This window comes from Lepidochelys kempii, chromosome 5, assembly GCF_965140265.1.
Source record: "Lepidochelys kempii isolate rLepKem1 chromosome 5, rLepKem1.hap2, whole genome shotgun sequence".
Classification (NCBI taxonomy): Eukaryota; Metazoa; Chordata; order Testudines; family Cheloniidae; genus Lepidochelys; species Lepidochelys kempii.
Genome location: NC_133260.1, coordinates 100,132,582 through 100,154,020, shown reverse-complemented (window position 1 = coordinate 100,154,020; position 21,439 = coordinate 100,132,582). Strand labels below are relative to the sequence as shown.

Genomic DNA, 21,439 nt, shown 5'->3' with positions numbered 1-21,439 from the left:
TCTGGAAAATCGAGCGAGTGATATCCGGTCTGAGGGACCATTTGAGACAGTGGAACGAGCGACCGAGTCGATAGGCTAGCTCGTTTTGCACCCCTGGAAGGTGCAACGCCCGTAGGTGTATAAAGTGGGCAATGCAGAAGTCCCACAGTGCGAGGGCTTCCTGACATATGGGAGAAGAGCGAGCACCACCCTGTTTGTTTATATAGAACATTGCTGCAGTATTGTCTGTAAGCACTGATGTGCACGTGCCCTGGAGGTGGGTCTGGAACGCTTGAGATGCTTGGCAAACCACCCTCAGCTGCTTTACGTTGATGTGCAGCGATAGCTCTGTATGGGACCAGAAGCCCTGGGTTCTGATGTTGCCCAGATGTGCTCCCCAACCGAGCGCCGAGGCATCTGAGACCAGGGAGAATGTAGGCTGGGGTTTGGCAAAGGGTACTCCCACACACACCAGCTGTGGTTGTAGGCACCAGTGGAGAGAGTTGAGAACTCGAGGCAGGAGAGTCACTACTGAGTCCAGTGGGTCTCTGTCCTGTCTGTGCACTTGTGCTAACCATGCCTGGAGGGGTCAAAGGCGCAGCCTGGCATGCTGTACTAGGTATGTACAGGCTGCCATGTGGCCCAATAGTCTCATGCAATTTCTGGCCATAGTTGTGGGAAAGCAGTGCAGGGTCTTGATAATGTCCGTGAGTGCTTCGAAGTGCAGTTCTGGAAGAAACGCCCTCATCTGCGTGGAGTCCAAGAGAGCTCCTATGAACTCAATTCTTTGCGTGGGAGTCAGTGTGGACTTGGGCTCGTTCAACTTAAGTCCCAGCCTGCGAAACATCGCCCTGGTCAGGGACACGTGATCTGCCACCCATTTCTGGGAATCGGCCTTGATGAGCCAGTTGTCCAGATACGGGAATACCTGCACCTGGCGCTTGCGGAGGAAGGCCACCACAACCGCCATGCACTTAGTGAACACTTCGGGGGTCGTTGAGAGGCCAAAAAGGAGCACCCTGAACTGATAGTGCCGACCACTGGCTACGAATCTGAGGAAGCACCTGTGGGCTGGGATAATGGAAATACGCATCCTTCAAGTCGAGGGCAGCGTACCTGGATCCAGGGAGGGAATGATGGCAGCCAGAAAGATCACGCGAAACTTCACCTTCTTTATGAAGGTGTTGAGGTCTCATAGGTCCAGGATAGGCTGAAGCCCGCCCTTGGCCTTGGGGAAAAGGAAATAGTGGGAGTAGAACCCTTTGCCCCTGAATTCCTGAGAAACCTCCTCTATTGCCCCTAGAGCTAGGAGCAACTGCACCTCCTGCAAAAGGAGCGGCACGTGAGAGGGGTCCCTGAAGAGGGATGCGGAAGGGAGGGGGGAGGGAAGGATATCCCGCCCCTACTGTCCTGAGGACCCAGCAGTCTGACATGATCAGAGACCAAGCATGGTAGAAGCGGGAGAGTCAGTTCACAAAGAGGGCGGGGGAAGGATCCAAGATGGCCACTGGTGCATTGTCCTCAGGCGCATCTTCAAAAGTGTGGCTTTGGTTGAACCCTGGCTTTGGCCTGAGGACGACTCTGGAGGGCGCCTCCTATTATTCCTGCCCCTTTTCCTTGGTGGATCTCGCCTAAGGGGCCCCGGGTAGAAACGGGATGGGGGCTTAGGCCTAAAGGGCTTTCTCTGAGGCGCTGGGGTGTGTAGCCCCAGAGACTTCAGAGTTGCCTGCGAGTCCTTCAGGCTATGCAGGTGCGTGTCCGTATTTTGGGCAAACGGGCCCTCACTGTCAAAGGGGAGGTTCTGTATTGTGTTTTGGACCTCAGGTGAAATCCCCGAAACCTGAAGCCACGCACTGTGCCTCATAGCGATGGCAGTGGCCATGGTTCTAGCCGCAGAGTCTGCCGTGTCCAGGACTGCCTGGAGGGCAGTTCTAGAGACTACTCTACCCTTGTCAAGGAGTGTGGCAAACTCTTTGCGAGAGTCGACCGCGATTAACTCCTGGAACTTAGCCAACAAGCTCCAGGAATTAAAAGCGTAGCGACTCAGCACTGCCTGCTGGTTCGCTACTCGAAGCTGGAGCGCCCCACTCGAATAAACTTTACAGCCGAAGAGATCCAGCTTCTTGGGGTCCCGTGACTTAGGAGTGGGTCCTGGCTGTCCCTGGTGCTCTTTGTGGTTTGCCGCATCAACCACCAGAGTCCCCGGCTAGGGGTGGGTAAAAAGGTGCTCATAGCCCTTCTGTGACACAAAATAGCATCTCTCGATCCCTTTAGTGGTATAGAGCCTGGGGTTTGCCAGAGCACCCTAGTGTTGTTCTGAATTATCCTTAGGCGGAGCAGGGCCACTCTAGAAGGACCTTCGGTAGTGAGGATGTCCACCATCGGATCCAAGTCCTCCATAACCTCCTCTGCCTGGAGGTTAAGATTTACGGCCACCCTCCTAAGCAGGTGCTGGTGGGTCTTGGTGTCCATTAGTCGTAGGGTGGTGGAGGTGCCTGCCACCATCTCCTCCAGCGAAGAGGAGGAAGAGGCTCCTGGGACAGGGTCTTCCTGCCCTTCCAGTTCTCTGGAGGTTGGGCCGGGTACCTCGGAACTCCCTGCAACCAGAGATGGCTCCAGTGTCACCGACATTGCTGCAGAAGGGGCTGCGCTTGCCTGTGGTTGCTCAGCAGCCCTGTCCCTTATGAGGTCCTCAGGGGCCCTAGGGGTGTAGCATGCCAGTGACGTCGCTGATGTTGGGGCACGGGGTGCCGATATTGGCCTGGATCCCTGACCCTGAGCTTGGTAGTAGGCCTAAGGGGTCCAGAAGGGCCATTGGACTAGGCCCTGCCACTGGGGTGGCCAGGTGATGGCCGGTCCAGTTGCTTCGCTGGCCTACGGTGCCAGAAGCGGTGGTGGCTATGCCATGAGACAAAAGACTCGGCCTCTGACTCTGATGAGTACTCTGTACCTGACCACGGGGGCGCGGAGCCAGACGGTGCCGGGGAGCGGTATTGCGGGGACTGCAATCGGCGCCGCACCATCATGGGGTTCCCACGATGATGAATTAACGGTTGTGCTGCCGCCATCGGTGCCGCAACGGATGTTGGAGCCGCCTGCGGTGTCAGGCTCGACGCCAGTCAATGCCGTCACCGGTCCCACTAGCAGTGCCTGCGTTTGCGAAGCCGGTCCCTGCTGTGGTGTTCTCTGTTCCTATTACCATTCCTAAGGGGAGGTCCGGGGGGGCGTGTGCAGAATTCAGGTTGCACAGCTGAATATTGGGTAAAGTAGCACTTTAAGTTTGTATTTCCTGTATTTCACAAGGTGGTGTCTCTTTCACTGATGCAATTACATTCTCTCCCTCAGGAAGGGGTTGTTTAAGATTTGAGAGAAAATAACTGAAGGCAATCTGCTTTCCCTGCCATATGTGAAGCCAACTGAGAAAGACGCAAGACCTGCACAAGACAGAAAAGGAAATATTCTGTTTGTTTTGCTCTCCCTTCCCTTTTAGCCCACAGGAAAATACTCACCTCTGCCACCCACCTGCCTCCCTCAGATTTCTCAGCTGGAGCGATACTGCAGTTTCAGTGGCAAGGGAGTGCCACTACAGATGGGGGAGTTTGGAAAGCATATTTTAATTTCTGTATTCATTCAAGTCAAGCACTACTAAGCTGACTAGGCCGTGTTTATGGGGATTGCAGGAACTGAGCTGGAACCAAGAAATCTGTTCCTCTTGAAGGCTTTTGAAAGCTGTCGGATTTTCAGTCACACTGAACAAGAGCTGAGGCTTTACAGAATAAGATATTGTGGGATTCTATAAGCCTTCCCCACCTCTGGGTAACATTTTCTTTCTTGGAAACAGCCAACTTGTTTCACCACAAACAAAAATTTTTTTGGGGGAAAAAAGTTCACCTGTGGGTGAACATTTTCCACAAAGCGATCACTTTATATCTGACCTATCAGACCAGGGGGATGAAGTGGATGAGGCTTTCTTCCGGCAGCTCGTGGAAGCTACTAGATCGCATGCCCTGGTTCTCATGGGTGACTTTAATTTTCCTGATATCTGCTGGGAGAGCAATACAGCGGTGCATAGACAATCCAGGAAGCTTTTGGAAAGCATAGGGGACAATTTCCTGGTGCAAGTGCTAGAGGAGCCAACCGGGGGGGAGCTTTTCTTGACCTGCTGCTCACAAACAGGGAAGAATTAGTGAGGGAAGCAAAAGTGGATGGGAATCTGGGAGGCAGTGACCATGAGTTGGTTGAGTTCAGGATCCTGACACAGGGAAGAAAGGTAAGCAGCAGGATACAGACCCTGGACTTCAGGAAAGCAGACTTCGACTCCCTCAGGGAATGGATGGGTAGGATCCCCTGGGGGACTAACATGAAGGGGAAAGGAGTCCAGGAGAGCTGGCTGTATTTCAAGGAATCCCTGTTGAGGTTACAGGGACAAACCATCCCGATGTGTCGAAAGAATAGTAAATATGGCAGGCGACCAGCTTGGCTTAACGGTGAAATCCTAGCGGCTCTTAAGCATAAAAAAGAAGCTTACAAGAAGTGGAAGGTTGGACATATGACCAGGGAAGAGTATAAAAATATTGCTCGGGCATGTAGGAATGAAATTAAGAGGGCCAAATCGCACCTGGAGCTGCAGCTAGCGAGAGATGTTAAGAGTAACAAGAAGGGTTTCTTCAGGTATGTTGGCAACAAGAAGAAAGCCAAGGAATGTGTGGGCCCCTTAATGAATGAGGGAGGCAACGTAGTGACAGAGGATGTGGAAAAAGCTAATGTACTCAATGCTTTTTTTGCCTCTGTCTTCACGAACAAGGTCAGCTCCCAGACTGCTGCGCTGGGGATCACAAAATGGGGAATAGATGGCCAGCCCTCTGTGGAGAAAGAGGTGGTTAGGGACTATTTTAAAAAGCTGGACGTGCACAAGTCCATGGGGCCGGACGAGTTGCATCCGAGAGTGCTAAAGGAACTGGCGGCTGTGATTGCAGAGCCACTGGCCATTATCTTTGAAAACTCGTGGCGAACGGGGGAAGTCCCGGATGACTGGAAAAAGGCTAATGTAGTGCCAATCTTTAAAAAAGGGAAGAAGGAGGATCCTGGGAACTACAGGCCAGTGAGCCTCACCTCAGTCCCCGGAAAAATCATGGAGCAGGTCCTCAAAGAATCAATCCTGAGGCACTTACATGAGAGGAAAGTGATCAGGAACAGTCAGCATGGATTCACCAAGGGAAGGTCATGCCTGACTAATCTAATCGCCTTCTATGATGAGATTACTGGTTCTGTGGATGAAGGGAAAGCAGTGGATGTATTGTATCTTGACTTTAGCAAAGCTTTTGACACTGTCTCCCACAGTATTCTTGTCAGCAAGTTAAAGACGTATGGGCTGGATGAATGCACTATAAGGTGCGTAGAAAGTTGGCTAGACTGTCGGGCTCAACAGGTAGTGATCAATGGCTCCATGTCTAGTTGGCAGCCGGTGTCAAGTGGAGTGCCCCAGGGGTCGGTCCTGGGGCCGGTTTTGTTCAATATCTTCATCAATGATCTGGAGGATGGTGTGGATTGCACTCTCAGCAAATTTGCGGATGATACTAAACTGGGAGGAGTGGTAGATACGCTGGAGGGCAGCAGTAGGATACAGAGGGACCTAGACAAACTAGAGGATTGGGCCAAAAGAAATCTGATGAGGTTCAATAAGGTAAGTGCAGGGTCCTGCACTTAGGACGGAAGAACCCAATGCACCGCTACAGACTAGGGACCGAATGGCTAGGCAGCAGTTCTGTGGAAAACGACCTGGGGTGACAGTGGACGAGAAGCTGGATATGAGTCAGCAGTGTGCCCTTGCTGCCAAGAAGGCCACTGGCATTTTGGGATGTATAAGTAGGTGCATAGCGAGCAGATCGAGGGACGTGATCGTCCCCCTCTATTCGACATTGGTGAGGCCTCATCTGGAGTACTGTGTCCAGTTTTGGGCCCCACACTACAAGAAGGATGTGGATAAATTGGAGAGAGTCCAGTGAAGGGCAACAAAAATGATTAGGGGTCTGGAACACATGACTTATGAGGAGAGGCTGAGGGAACTTGGATTGTTTAGTCTGCGGAAGAGAAGAATGAGGGGGGATTTGATAGCTGCTTTCAACTACCTGAGAGGTAGTTCCAGAGAGGATGGTTCTAGACTATTCTCAGTGGTGAAAGAGGACAGGACAAGGAGTAATGGTCTCAAGTTGCAGTGGGGGAGGTTTAGGTTGGATATTAGGAAAAACTTTTTCACGAGGAGGGTGGTGAAACACTGGAATGCGTTGCCTAGGGAGGTGGTGGAATCTCCTTCCTTAGAAGTTTTTAAGGTCAGGCTTGACAAAGCCCTGGCTGGGATGATTTAATTGGGGATGGGTCCTGCTTTTGAGCAGGGGGTTGGACTAGATGACCTCCTGAGGTCCCTTCCAACCCTGATATCTATGATTCTATCAGTCCTCATCCTCAAGGGCAATCTGCCTGGGAGCTTAAACTCATAACTTTGCTGGACACTAAATATCATGGTCTTAATAAAGGCACTGGATTTGTGGCTTTTTACAACACTGTTACCCACTAACTCTCCTTTTTTTCCCCCCTATGGCCACCCTGACTAGTCCCTTAGAATGTGTGCTAACTACTTATGCTAAACTATCGGTTAGACCTTGTATTTAGCTGTGACACACCCAGTACCTTTCCCAGACCTGAGGAAGAGCAGTGTGTAGCTCGAAAGCCTGTCTGTCTCACCAACAGAAGTTGGTCCAGTAAAAGATATTACTTTGTCTGTCTGGGGGAAAAAAAGTCATATTGCATTGTTTTAAATGAAACAGCAACCCAACTGCTTTGGAAAGGGTAGGCAGGTAGGTGCAACCACTCCACAACTTGTAAAATAAATAAGAGCTAGTTCGCCACCAGTTTATCCCTAAAACAAAGGATCTGTGGGGTCTATTCATTTTTTTATTCTTTTTTAAAGTCAGTGATAAGCATTGTTGGCCATGCCCCTCGCCCTCCTCTCCCCAGCACACCCTCTTTCAGATGATCTTCATAACAACTGAAGAGCCAGAGTTTTCTCTATAGTCTGCTCCCGGAACTGTGGGCTTGTCTATGCAGAGTCTGCAAACAAAAAAGCACCACTTTACCTAAAGGTGTGATTTTAAATCACTACAATTTAATGTTTGGGGACCTGTTAGTTTAAACCAGGTTTAAACTGAGATTTAGTTTGCTTCTGTAATTTATAAACCAGATTTAAATTAATAGGAAAGGGTCTATAGGTTTTAAACCTGGTTAAACTTAAAACTAGGATGACAACTGGGTTTCTGCAAGCCCTACACTGGGGAAGTTTGAACCAGTGTAACTCCAGGTACATCCACACAGCAGTTGGGGGTGTGAATGACAGCTCATGTAGATATACCATGTTACCTGTAATCTAGGTAGCTCACTAAAAATAGCACTGAGGACACCGTGGCAAGTGCTCCAGCCAGGCTGTGCAAGCACACCTGAGCCCTCCGGCTACAGCTAGCTTGTGCAGCCTGTGCTGAAGCAGGTTGTGAGGGTGGTTTAGATGGGCTTGTCAACCAAAACAAAAGACTCTCATAACTCATTTCACACAGGACAAAACAGCTTTCTGCTGCGGATTACTTTTGATCATTGGTAACCTGCACTGGCTTTGAACTAGAGACCGAAAGCTGGAGGATCTACAATCCCTCAAATCATCCAGATTTGCTTTTTTCTGCTTTTTGCATGTTTTACTGCTATAGATTATTACACACACAAATGAAGGAATATGGGTTTGGCCTGGTACCATCGTGGTATGGACTTATATCAATACAGTCCAAGGGAACAGCCCTCAAACTGTTGGTCTTAGGAATAGTTTTGGATTTTCAGATGCACTTTTAACTAAATTGAAAATAAAAAGCCCTCTGCTGATAAAGTCAATTACAATCAAATTTGAAAATGCTAAAGTTTGGTGGGTGAACAGAGTTTTAACCTTTAATGTTTGTTGGCAAGGAAAACGGCCTGTCAGGAACTTAGACACCATAAACAGGACCCCATTTTTCTACGTGCTTAGTAGCTGTACCGAGGTAGCAATGAAGGTGTCATCACGTTTATTAGGACCAGTCAATGAGGGGAGAGTGAATGAACAGAGCAATCACAAAGCATGGATGTGGGATGTAACCAACAGCTACATCCATTGCATTTAAATCCAATTTATTTGCATTTGTCTATTACTTTTTGATAGTAACATGGTATGTATTTGACAGTCTTAATACCAAACAAAGGATGATTATTCAAGGGATTGGTACTGGAGGAGAGAAGCATCAGTATTTGAGAATTACTGGCCTCAGGTTATGTGAATTGTAATTTTCTAATTCAAAATGTGATCGCTTATCTTTATGAAAAATCTGTTATATATGTTGTTATACTGGGATTGCCTAATAAAAATCATAGCTTAAAAGAAAAAAGTCCAGGAGATTGTCCAACAAAGTATCCTGCTAATATTAATAGCACATAGGAATTGTGGTAACATCAGTATAATTGTTACCATACTGGAATGAAAGTATCATTTAAACAGCAATTGAACTGCCCTGATTTGCCAAGGCCTGGAAACTATACTATTGCATCTTTAAATCTAATCTATGAATGGCACTTTAACATAAAGGACTTGTGACCCATTTGGGAGACAAAAGACATTTTTTTTTAAATCCAAAATTATAATTAAAATTTGATGAGCATTGTAAACATATACCTATAAAACCAGGTTTAAGTGATCCAAGTTTTAATCCATGTGTATTTCTAGAATTACTATGTTAAAAGAGTGATATGCACACCTGAAAATATTTTCATGAAATTCAGATAGTGGGGTCATCTGAAGCCTATTTATCATGTATTTTCATCAAGTTTATGCAGCAGAATGTGTTACATAAAAAGACAATCAGATGGGATCAGGGCACCATACTTTTATATTATTCCCTATCTTTAATCTGAGTGAGGCAAAGCACATTCTTAAAAAGAATTAACTGGTTTCATGTTTTGGATCTGGGAACTGATTTGCATTAGATTATAAACAAATAGAGTTATGGACCCAGTGCTAATTCTTTTGAATGTGGCATAATCTAGCATAGTTGACAGTTTAGATTTAAGAAAGGCCAAAGGCTTCAATAGGAGGCATGTTGCAGATCAAGAAAGAAACACTAGCAGGTCGGAAAGAGGGTATGCGAACAGGTGCTTGTTTTAATTATATACAGTTTCATACATGGCAACTAAAAATACTAACTTGAAAGTAAACAACTAAAGTCTCTTTGTTCTTCACCAATCTGTCAGATATTTGGACATGAGGATAGTTTATAGGCTATGTCTGGGCTAGATATGTAACACTGCATTTGAAAATTGCTTGTGTGTAAACAGACTATTTACATAAACTAAACAAGTCTGTTTGACACCATTTACAGATATATGGCAAAATATGGTTCCTACATCACAGAATTTACAGTCTCAATCTAGATTACTACTGATTAGGGAAGACTGTTTATCTCTGAACACAATGAATTTGGACTGCAGTGTGAAATATGTAGTCAAACAACACAGATTTTTAAGAGATGAAAAGTTTATTTAAAAACCCGCCAACATTTAGCAAAAAACAATTTTACACTATTTTCAATTTTCTACAGAAAGACAATAATTTATAGCTGCGCTTAGTATATTCTCTCGCTAGTACATATAAAAACAAGTCTACAGATAAATACGTGGAAAATTCATTCTGCCAGCCACTACCACTAAAATTGTACCTGTAATTTTGGAAGACATCTGCATAGGATGGGTTAGAATTCCATGGGTGGTATTTAATATATTTTTGTACTACTGCGATAATGTTTAAAAAAAAATTATATATAATTAGCATGCAATACAAAATAGCCGAGAAAAAACAAGATATAATTTAGTGTTCAGAACTGGAAAACAATGGTCGGATACTGTCCTATGTTTCTAACCAGACATCATTTTACATAGTTTAGAATTTCAACTTCTCTTCACAACAAAGCTCAATGTATAAGGGATCTGAATTTATAAGGAATTAAAATTTATACCCAATGGGATCCTCTTACATGTAGAACACATGAAGAAGGCGTGTTGGGTCTAACCGCAGTGGAAGAAATTATCCATTACTAGATTCTTACAGTATGATTCAAGTTCTCAAATGAACTTGAAGTAGCTACATTTAAAAAAGAAAATCACCACTGTTACCTAATTGAGTGATTATGAGATGACAAGTACAAAGACATTTGTGCAGTTTATTATTGCACCATAAAATTAAATATTTACTGTGCACTTTAAGAACAGTAAAACTAAAGCCAATCAACATTTGCTAAAATCCCCAGCAGCCAAGATAAAATCAAAGGTATCTAATGCCCAGGACCCTCTATACATTCAACTTCCCACAGCATGCATTTAACATTGAACTCGGATGTCAAGCTTTATGCAGTCCATCAATAATACGGTCTTAAAACTAGGTTTAAGACTCATACTGCATCTTACTCTAAGATTCACACACATGCATACACCACATTTCAGTTTCTTAACACTGATGTCCACAGTGAACTCTACCATATGCCTAGCAGCAGAATGTGACATCAGAGTATCCCTAAAGAAGAAGTTTGGCAAGATGTCAGATACAACTAGCAACTACTGTCCTAAAGATACTTATTACTGTTTTTAGCTCAGATTTTCAAATTACTCCCCTTTCCCTCTTGGCAATCCCAGGGCAATTGTCAAAAACCCTTTCTCTGCTATTAAAAACTAACAAAATTTAGTTGCTTCTACAGCTGTTGCATACGGGAAGCTTCCAGTACCCCAATCCCTCTCCAGTTGTCTTTTAAGAACAATAAGAACTAGCAACCTTAATTTTTTTCCTTAAGGATGATACAAACTGATAAATACCACACCAGGAACAATACTGTTTTCCATGAGAGCCTGGTTTACGATCATGCATAAAACAATTCACTTAAGACAGCTGAGACATTTATAATGCATCTCATTAAACATTTTACTGTCACTATCAGGTAATGGTTTATCATCTTTTATCTCCAGTATGGGCCCAACCCTGCACCATTAAAGTCAATGGGAGTTTTGCCATTGGCTTTAAACAGGTACAGGAACAGGCCCTATTTGCAGTAACAGATTAAGGGCCAGATCCTGCCATCCGTATTCACATGACTGAAGTTTTGCAGGATCAGGCCTAATATAGCTTTTATCCAGTTATTACGAACCCTTAAAAAGGCCTCAAGTTTAATAATGAACCCAAAAGTTACGTGTACCAACACTGCACTTACACATTTACAATTTCTTTCAGATCCTCCCAGTCTCCCTTTTCAGCAGCCAAGGATGGGAAGTCTCCAAAAAGATTTTCAGAAGGTACTCAACATTTTCGTAAAACCAGGCCCTTTTAAAGGAAGTTCTCAAGCTCAGTACCTAAAAATGGAGGCATCCAAAATCATTGGCACTTTTGAAAATCCTGTCCAATGTGTTTTGTTTTTTTTTTTAAAAAAAGCACCCATTAGAAAATAGCAAAAACTAAGAAGTACAGCACCCAAAGATACTGTTTCATGGATGTATTCAATCACTCACAGTAACTACTTAGTTGCCTTTCCTCCACAAGAGGAAGCAGAGGGGATTATGCAAGAGTTTTCAGAGTAACAGCCGTGTTAGTCTGTATTCGCAAAAAGAAAAGGAGTACTTGTGGCACCTTAGAGACTAACCAATTTATTTGGGCATGAGCTTTCGTGAGCTACAGCTCACTTCATCGGATGCATACCGTGGAAACTGCAGCAGACTTTATATACACACAGAGAATATGAAACAATACCTCCTCCCACCCCACTGTCCTGCTGGTAATAGCTTATCTAAAGTGATCATCAGGTTGGGCCCAAGTACTCCTTTTCTTTTTGCAAGAGAGTTTGTAACCACAGATCTTGAAGCACCTCATTCACAACATGCCTCTCTTGGAATGCTCTCCAGGCGTGCTCTTTGGGATTCCAGGTCAACAGATGGGGGAGGCTTGCCAAAAGTCCACCAGATTCACCCATCCAAACCTCAGAGCCCAGTCTGCAGTAATTTATGCTCTTTGCCCCTGCCTTCACAGTTTGGAACAATCTCCCAGGGCATCCAAGGTTGGCAGTGCCCTTATAAACAGCTCCTGTAGAAGCTGTGCTGTTCAGGAACTTGTGGAAGTGAGATGGGTTAGACAGCAGTGGCAAAAGAAGGAATCTCTGAGAATGCCCTTTACCTTCAGCGATCCCTGAAGTTGGCAGAGATCTTGGAAGATTTACTGGCATGGTGGAACCCCCAGTTTCTTCTACAGGGCAGCAAACAGCCCCTATGGAAGAACTGCCATTCACAAAGCCTCAAGTACCTTATCCAAGAATAACCCAAATGTAGGAGAATTGGGCCCTTCATTACAAGAAGGGATTTATGCTGGGCACAACAGTCTTCTCTTCCTAGTTACTGTAGCGCACATATCATGGATTATTTATTCACAACTGGCTTCTTACTTCTGACCGTGTTCAAGGAATCTCTCTCTTTACTGATCTACAGTGGTATTCTCTTAAAGGAATTTATCTTGTAATAAAAAGGTAAGCGCTGGAGGAAAAGTTACTTTTTTTACATTTATTATTCTGTGGAACACTAACAATTTATGTGCATTGTTTTATTCCCACCATCATACTATTTAAACTGTTTTGTCACCATGTATTTCTAGTGCCATCAACCTTATTTTTAATCTAATTTATCTGCACCAAACAATCAATGTGCAGAGTATTTAAGACAATGATAGTTGTATATCCAACAAATATGAAAGTTTCTGATAAAATGCCATCTTTTGGCTAAAAGTTGCTTACATAAAAGAACAGTATTTTTTCTAATGATATGACGGAAAAAAATTCACTTTTATGGCTCTCTCTCTCTCCTAATTAGGTTAAAATTTTGTGAGATCAAAGTGATCGCTTTGCTTTATAAAATTATACAGCAGTTCACACAGGTACTACAATACTGACCTACATATCTGCAGTACCACGGATTCCATTGCTACCTAAAACCATCTCTCATTTTTCAACATTCCCAAGCACACTGTTACAAAATGGGAACACTGCATTAAATGTAGCCACTTCACAAAGTAAAAAAATGGACAAATGGGAATGGTCGCAATATGTATTTTTTGCCTTGTAAGAAACACTTTTTCTTCTGATATTTTATGTCACTTATGACACTTGAAATACTAGACAATGAGAATCTATACTATATATTTATCTATTCATAATGCGTCTGTATAGGAAACCAATCCGTAGTATCTAGGCACTAACATTCACATCTCATGTGAACGGTTAACAGTCTTCCAAGAAAACCTACCTTGCCTCACCTTAATCCTATTCATTCAGAAAATTCAATGTGCACAACATACAGATATGTTAGTGTTTGTTTTTTTTTAAACCATCTATTTACTAGGATTATGAGCAGGTTCCATACAGTACAGATAAAAATGCTTGAACAAACAGTTTTCTGTAAAGAGTTCTGCTCTTTAGTCAAGCTGTAAGGTACATAAACATACAATGTCTAACTGATAAATAAAAATCTTTTGCCTCACAAAACAGGTTTGATTCTAGTGTTCAGAGTCAAAGTGGGGTTTAGAAAAGTCAAAATATATATGTCAACAGATACAAAATAGACACATTTACCCTGGTTTTCTAAAGCCTGGCCCTGTGAGGTGCTGAGTGCCTTCAACTCCCATTCATATCAATGGGACATGAGTGCACTTGGGAGCTACACAAGAGGTACCCAGCAACTTTCAGGATCAGGCCCACAGTTTCCTGATAAATCACTATAGCAAGTTAAGATACAGAGTAAAGTTTGTGTACAGAAAGTGAATATTGGGGGCAAATGGGAAAGGCAGGCCTAAAGCAGGTACCTAGCTACAGTTTTAGCTAGTGACTATATACAATACTATTCTAGACTAAAAGTGTTAAGAGCTAGTTCTACGTTTATCGCTTATGCTTTTTATTAACCATTGACTATAAACTGTAAAAATGTGCCCTAATTCACAAAAATAATCTATACCCTGAGAAATAACGTTACACACTAAGTAAAAGCCAAAAGGAAATATCAGGTTTATAATCACTGACCGTAGTAACATTTTGAAAGCATAAACTGACTACAAAGAATTTTCTTGGAAGCACTAGTTTCTTCCATTTGACTGCAATACAGTGCTCTGTCAGAGGAAATAGTTGATGAGAGTCTATGCAAATTATATAGTTTTCCAACTTTCAAAACTACTTGAGTTATTCCATTTTCTCTAGATTTGTTTAGTTAAAAAAAACAGACAACCAACCAAAAAAAGCCCCCAAAACTCTTAAGGGAAACTAAATAACCTAACAGATAAAGCTTTTGCTTTTCACCTCTGAAATGAGGATCTGGGTTTAGCCTGAGCTTCTGAATGAGCCTGATGAACACCACTTAAGGGCACTATCAGAGCATTTTGGGAGGTAGTCAAAGTTATCCTTATGTTAAATGAGGCCACCTCCCCATAGCTTCCTTACATTCTTTGTTAGTTGGGGAAAAAGGGACAAGCAGTTCAGAATGAACCATTCTCTGAGCACAATGGGAAAGAGAAGGAAAACCACTGTAGAGAATACAATGGCCTTGTTTTGTTACTAAACTGCATTTTAAGAGCATTTGAAAATGATGGGGGTTTTCTTCTGATAAGACTAAGTTGTAAGGAAAGAACCTCAAATAAAGGGGAAAATAGCAAACATGCTAGTCACATCTGCCTTTCACTCCATTGATCTCAAGGTCTCTGTAGAACAGGGGTTCTCAAACTGGGGGTCGTGACCCCACAGAGGGTTGCAAAGTGGTTACATGGGGATCCTGAGCTGTCAGCTCCATGAGGCTGAGAATCCTGAGCCCTCAATAAATTAAATTACCCCCCACCCCCATTCTTAATTTATAAGGGGGGGGGTGTCACACCCCGAGGCTTGCTGTGTAAAAAGGGTCACCGATACAAAAAGTTTGAAAACCACTGCTGTAGATGATGTGAGTCTGACAGTTTATTTTTTAAATTATAGTATAAAGGACCAAAGAGCTCAGGATCACTTCTGTAATGTGGAAGCAGCACTACAGGCTTATAAGGGAAAAAAAGGCCTTGTCCAGAAGTTTGATCATGAAATCCCTGCAACCCAAATGTTAAATTATCCGACAATTGCTGTACTTTGTTCATTTTTAAAATACACATTCTTAAGAGATTTGATTGCTGGATTTGATTGTCTAGACAAGGCCTCTTCAAGACCCTTTGATTCTGGTTGTCAAGATTATACAGTACTGTTTAAAGATTCATTAAATGACTTACTTTAAGGTAAAGAGTGAAAAAGTACTCCTATGCATAAATTTCTAACACAAAACACTGAAATGCTTTAGCTAGTTTCAGTTGAAAAAACAGAATCCAAACTTTCTTACTGTTAATTCTTCACTATGCTCTTTTATTTTATAAACCAGTGCTATATAAGGTAGCTATACAACTAGTCATAAATTACTCATTGGACTGAAAATTCAGTTGTCCCCTATTAAAACAATGAAAATATTTCTAAGATTATAAGCATTCAGCCAAGCACTGTAGTCATCCATCACTACAGTCATCAATATGTTTTGCCCTACTGATTACACCAGAAAAAACAATTGCTGATGCAATACTAGGTAATGCACATTACAGCAGAGAACACTACACATCATTTAAAAATGTGATTGTTCATTTTGACTTGATTGAAAATGAAATTAACCACTTTTAGAGTTCTAAATGACATTCATTTCTCAAAGCCTTCAATTCATCTTCAGTGCAAAGATGTTGCTATAAGACTGAGTCAGTGCACGAAAAAGATTTGTACCAATGTAAATGCCATACAATACAATAAAGGACAGAATTAACAGTTACTGAAACTTAAAAAGGACACTGACTGATTCTTTTAAAGGGTAAGTGTTTGGTGCTGCATGGCTGCAGTCAGGTGTTTCACCAAGCAAAACCCTCATTAAATTATTGAGTTAGAATGTTCTGACCTATGACACAGTAAATGCCGAATACAGTGTTACTTAATACTGAAGAGCTGTGCTCAGTAACTTTTATGTATGTTAATCACCAATGGCCTGAAGTCTAATAATTTTTACTGCTATTTATTGTATTCCTCCTTCCCCCAATTAGGACTTTAGGGAAACCAGTCAAACTAAATTAAGTGGTCATGTTTGTGAAAGTTCATGGTTACAAGACATCACAAAATTCTAAATTTGAAAATATACTCCCAAGGAATTACTTTAACCACTTCAGACAAAAGGCTAAGGGGCACTGACATCTTAAACAAATATTTTTAAAGTGAATATATTTCCTTTTTCTATGTTTTTACCACCACCCTAGGTTTTCAAGATGAAAAGAAGTTTTAAAAATGTATTTTCTTTTCACTGTGATACTGTTGGTTTAGTTTTTAGATTTCTCTCAACTTGGAAAAAATGCAACTCATTGAAGTCAATTTCACTTTTGCCTATAGTTTCCCCACCCACCAACCCAACGTTGGGTCCTCAATACTGCAAGGTTTGTGTAATGCAAACCTGCAGGAAATGGTTATTTTGTTTACTAATGTAATTGTTTTCTTTGGAATTTTAAAGCAATCATGGAAATATTTTAATCAGACTTACACTTTCTGAAAAAAAAGTTAAAAAAAAAATCTACAATTTCAGTTGACAGTATCCCTTTAAAACTTTAAAAAAAAAACCCACCACAACAAAAAAAAACAACACCACTTTACTCCAAGACCTATTGGAGCACCTTTAAGGTGTGAAAATGCATATAGTTCTATAAGGACTAAATTCTGTCTTCATACACATATGCATAATTCCCAGTGACATCAAAAAGGAGTTGCACACAAGTATCAAAGAACAGAGTTTGACCTTAAGTGTTTATGATGATGGAAGGGCTGTCAAATTCAAGATCAGAATATTTCCACTATATAGCTCTAGAGAGCTAACTGAGACTTCAGTCCAACATAAATTTATAATGGATTTCAACTTATGTTCTATCACCCACCCTTGATAGTCTCTCCCCCGCCCCCTCAAATCTTACACTATGGTACAAGCAGAAGACTGCATTCTCCCCGATAATAAATTTCTACTTCACAAGGCACAAATTCTCCGTACTTTTCACCCTCCTTCAATACCTTTCTATTAAACAGGTAATCTGTAAAAAGATAAAACTGAAAGAGATAAAATTAAGGACTTTAAATGTAATTTTAGGATTGACAATATAATCTGTAATAAACTACAGGGGTAGGCAGTGTCACACTTTCTGGGCACCCAGCAGTCACCAAGTGTCTCTATGAACTTAGTGTAGCCACAGAGTAGCTATGAACAGAAGCTCCAAGTCATAGGAGGCAGCAATCTCTGCAGAGTTTAAAAATACAGGAGGAGTTTAAATGTAGAGACCTTGTTTAAACAATGCTTGCTGTTTCCTGAATGACCATATTGGTTGACCTTTTCTCAGAAGGTCATTAAATTCAATCACATCGCTAAAGCCAAACATACCATACAAGGGGTCTATTTCCCCTTTGACATGCAAGAGTAACTCCAACAATGGGAGACTCAAAAGGGACATGGGACCACAGGAATCCTGTATATTCCCAGTGCTTTTCTACTGCTCATAGTATTCTTTGAGCAGCAAGAGCAGCAGCATGTTGGGGAAGCACTTGATGCAAGGCAAGACAAACAAACACAGGGATTGTGGCAAAGGATCTCTCCTGAAGCTATGAATCCTCTTAGTCTGCTCTGTTTGAAACAGGGGGTAAAAAGTTGCCTTAGTGCAAAGGTTCACTTTATACTGGCATATGCTTCTACACGAGGGCTTTGCACTGGCAAGATTACACTGATGTAGCTACACTGGTACAGAAGTCCGTCATGTAGAGTAAAGTTCTGAGAAAATGCCAGTACAAGTATTTATACATAGCTGCATTGGTAGCCAAAAGGAAAGTCAGGATCAAAACTACCCTGAAACTGTTTAAATTGTCCTTCCAGCACACATACACTTGAGGGGTTGAATGGGAAAAGGTCCTCTGACAGAGAAGAAAAATGAAATTGATGCCCTGCTTCGTGGGAGGAAGCAATGCACAAGCATGGAAGGGAAGAGACCCTGCACATTTTAAACAGTACTAAAACTGTCAGCATAATTCCTTTTTATCCCATCATCTAAGATACTCGTATGTTCTTAGTTTTTCTATACTTTTTAAAGTGTGATTTAGTGGGCTTTGTGGGACTCTGTAGTGTACATAATACATTCAGAAATTTAAATAGTGTTTCTAACTCTGGCTTATTGAGGTAAAAAATAAAAAGTATGACATAAGTGAAAAAACTTTGCTAATAAATCCTGCACACTTAGCTTTAACCATACTTCTTCACTGTGTGTGAGAAACATGGTTCATTTTCCTGCCTCCTCCAGTGGGTATCTGACTTGACAAGGTAAATTTAGTAGGCTTTGATATCAACCACGTACAACAGATGTGTGAGGCAAATAAAAGACCACAGACAATAGCAAAAAGCACAATTCCAGTACTGTAGTAATATTCGCCCTTACAAATAATGAAAAGGGGAACTGAAGGCAGAAACACTGCAGCCTGATCTTTGACAGATAGACAGCAATTCAGAAGTAATAATTCTTATTGAAAAACCTGACTCCACCGGCTTTGGTTAAGAGTCATTACCAGCATTCACTGTGGTAGAGAAGAATAATTTGGAAGGTGGTTCATGTTACAATGAAAAATCCACCTATTTGTTTTCCAGACATTCCATTTGGATCAAAATTTTAAACTTTAAAAAACAAAAGCCCCATTGTTCATAGTTAGGGCCCTAACAAATTCATGGTTCATTTTGGTCACTTTCAGTCATAGGATTTTAAAAATCATAAATTTCATGACTTCAACTGTTTAAATCTGAAATTTCACGGGGTGTTGTAATTGTAGGGGTCCGACCCAAAAAGGAGTTGCAGGGAGGGGACCGCAAGGTTATTGTAGGGGGGTCTGCGGTACTGCTACCCTTACTTCTGCGCTGCTGCTGGCAGCGGTGCTGCCTTCAGAGCTGAGCAGCTGGAGTGCGGTGGCTGCTGACTAGGAGCCCAGCTCCGAAGGCAGCAGTGCAGAAGAAAGGATGGCATGGTATGGTGTTGCCACCCTTCTGCACTGCTGTTGGCAGGCTGCTGCCTTCAGAGCTGGGCGCCCGGCCAAGACCCACCACTCTCCAGCCGCCCAGCTCTGAAGGCAGCACAGAAGTAAGGGTGGCAATACCGTGATCATCCTAAAATAACCTTGGGACTCCCCTGCAACTCCCTTTTGAGTCAGGACCCCCAATTTGAGAAACGCTGGTGTCCTCCGTGAAATCTGTATAGTATAGGGTAAAAGCACACAAGAGATCAGATTCCATGGTGTGTGACGCATTTTTCATGGGCGTGAATTTGGTAGGACCCTATTCGTAGTCCATGTTAAAATAAAAAAAAAAGTTTAAGTAGGACAATGGTATGATATGAAGATGCCACAAGTAAAAATATAAATTGTTAATTTTTTAAAAAAGGATTAAAGAAAAAAAGCAAACTACATTTGTTTAATAAAAAGCTATGCCAGATTTTTTTTTAATAAATAAAATGAAATATTACTTTGTATATGAATTTTAGCACTGACCACAAAGAAAGGTGAGAAGCACATGGGTAGCCAACACTTGCAACCATGACATGCATGTGTTTGATAAGAGAATATTGCACTAAAAGAGGAACCCTGAAGGTTGTAAACTTCCTTCATGGACCTAGAAAAGTAACTAGCCATTTCCTGTATGCAGTAGCAAACCTGGCCTGCTCTACATCTCTGCAAGTTGCTAAAATGTTATCAATGAACCTGTATTCCATTTCCAAGCCAAGAGAGTCCTGTATAGGGGCACGCTTCAGGCGTTTGATTTCTTGAGTATAGCCTTGTTTGCCTGAATCATTTAAACCATCAACATCCATGGCATGAGTCACATGACTGACTGCTGTACTGGGGTGTGAATTATTCAAAGTTCCATCACTGCTGTCCACAGATGTCAACCGTACATTTGGAAGAGGAAGTTTGTTGTTTAAATGGTGCTGAAGATAGAACACATGCCGTCTTCAACGGAAGATCAGGGGAGGGAAAAAAAAAAAAGTTACACACTAAAAAATAAAATAAAATCAAGCTGCTGCCACAACTAAAGATATTAAAGTAACTGAAATTACATTTCAATATGCCCTCTGAGCAAACCCCACCCCAAAAATCAGCTTATTTTGCAAAGGTGGGAAAAAAGGGATGACTTCCTGTTAGGCAATGGAATATGAAGCCTTTCACTTCTCTATGATTGATCTAAATAGTAACCAAAAATTATTACCGTTCAACAGCTGGTACTTGACATACCTCTCAGCTGAGTGGGTAGCTTCATGTCACTTCCTTGTGATGCAAACATCAGAGCACTATAACCACCATCACAATTGACATTTTGAGCAACAAGCTCAGCAGACTTCAAGCACTGAGAATTCAGACCGAGTTCCTTAAGTCCAGGTGGAAATACATGCTTCCTTTCATTGCCCATGCAGTGTTCTGTTGCTGCCCATGTTGTACCCATCCCCAAGTTAAAACAGAAGACTTCTGTCTCCAGGAGACTTCTGTTAATCTAGTATCTTCACTAGCATCACTTACCAAACCCCACAGCAGGTGTGCACTTGTAACCAATTAATCAGTGCACGTGTTCCACTCTGTGCCAGATCCACAGAGGATATGGGTCTCTTACAACTTTCAGCTAGAGATCCCAATTCTTCAGCTCAAGCAATAAAAAGTCATGCTTTCAGGTCAGAGGTTCCCAGCTCAAAACACTAATGTCAGGATGGAGGTTGTCACAAACATAAGCAGGGATTTATTTTGGAGAAATGTCTACACATACACAGTAACTTTTTTCAACAATTTTCCATATTTTCAGTGCAATATGAATGTGATCTCTTCCATTAAATTGATGGAGGAAACTATTTAGGTTTTTTTAAAAACAACGATTTTAGTGTTCATGACAGGTGCCAGATCAGTAGCTGCAGTGCAAGCTACCCTAATTGTCCTACCAATGTGCCTCAACACTGTCTTGTTTCATTTTGTGACTTCTGAGCTTTTAAAATGAGCAGTGCACTACCGATAAGGGGGGGGAAGAGGGGACGCCAAAAAATAAATCAGTCAACAACAATTTCTGCTAAACTTTTGAAGCTTTCAGAAAGGTTTTGATTCTCCTGGGTTTCAAAATAGCAATATTTGAAAAGTGAAAAATTGGTCTATTACCACATTTATCTGCATTTTCAAAAAATAAGTTTTTCTAAAATAAAATTCTTTAACGTCCAGCTCTTCAATTTGGAAAAATCCCACGA

General features: G+C 42.2%; 1 protein-coding gene across 6 annotated transcripts in view; it reads right to left on the bottom strand.

Moving 5' to 3' along the window:
- PTAR1 (protein prenyltransferase alpha subunit repeat containing 1) overlaps positions 1 to 21,439 on the bottom strand; it is a 183,537-nt gene that overhangs the window by 116,704 nt on the left and 45,394 nt on the right. For 2 of the 6 annotated variants that reach the window (XM_073345203.1, XM_073345204.1), the window contains exon 7: positions 9,180 to 20,168. The exons of 3 other annotated variants lie outside the window; for them this stretch is intronic. In XM_073345203.1, the coding sequence (XP_073201304.1) occupies positions 19,823 to 20,168 (346 nt within the window). In that variant the 3' untranslated portion in view covers positions 9,180 to 19,822. Of the gene's footprint in view, positions 1 to 6,328; positions 7,087 to 9,179; positions 20,169 to 21,439 lie in introns of those variants that run through there. One more of the 6 variants, XM_073345207.1, reaches the window with a different exon arrangement.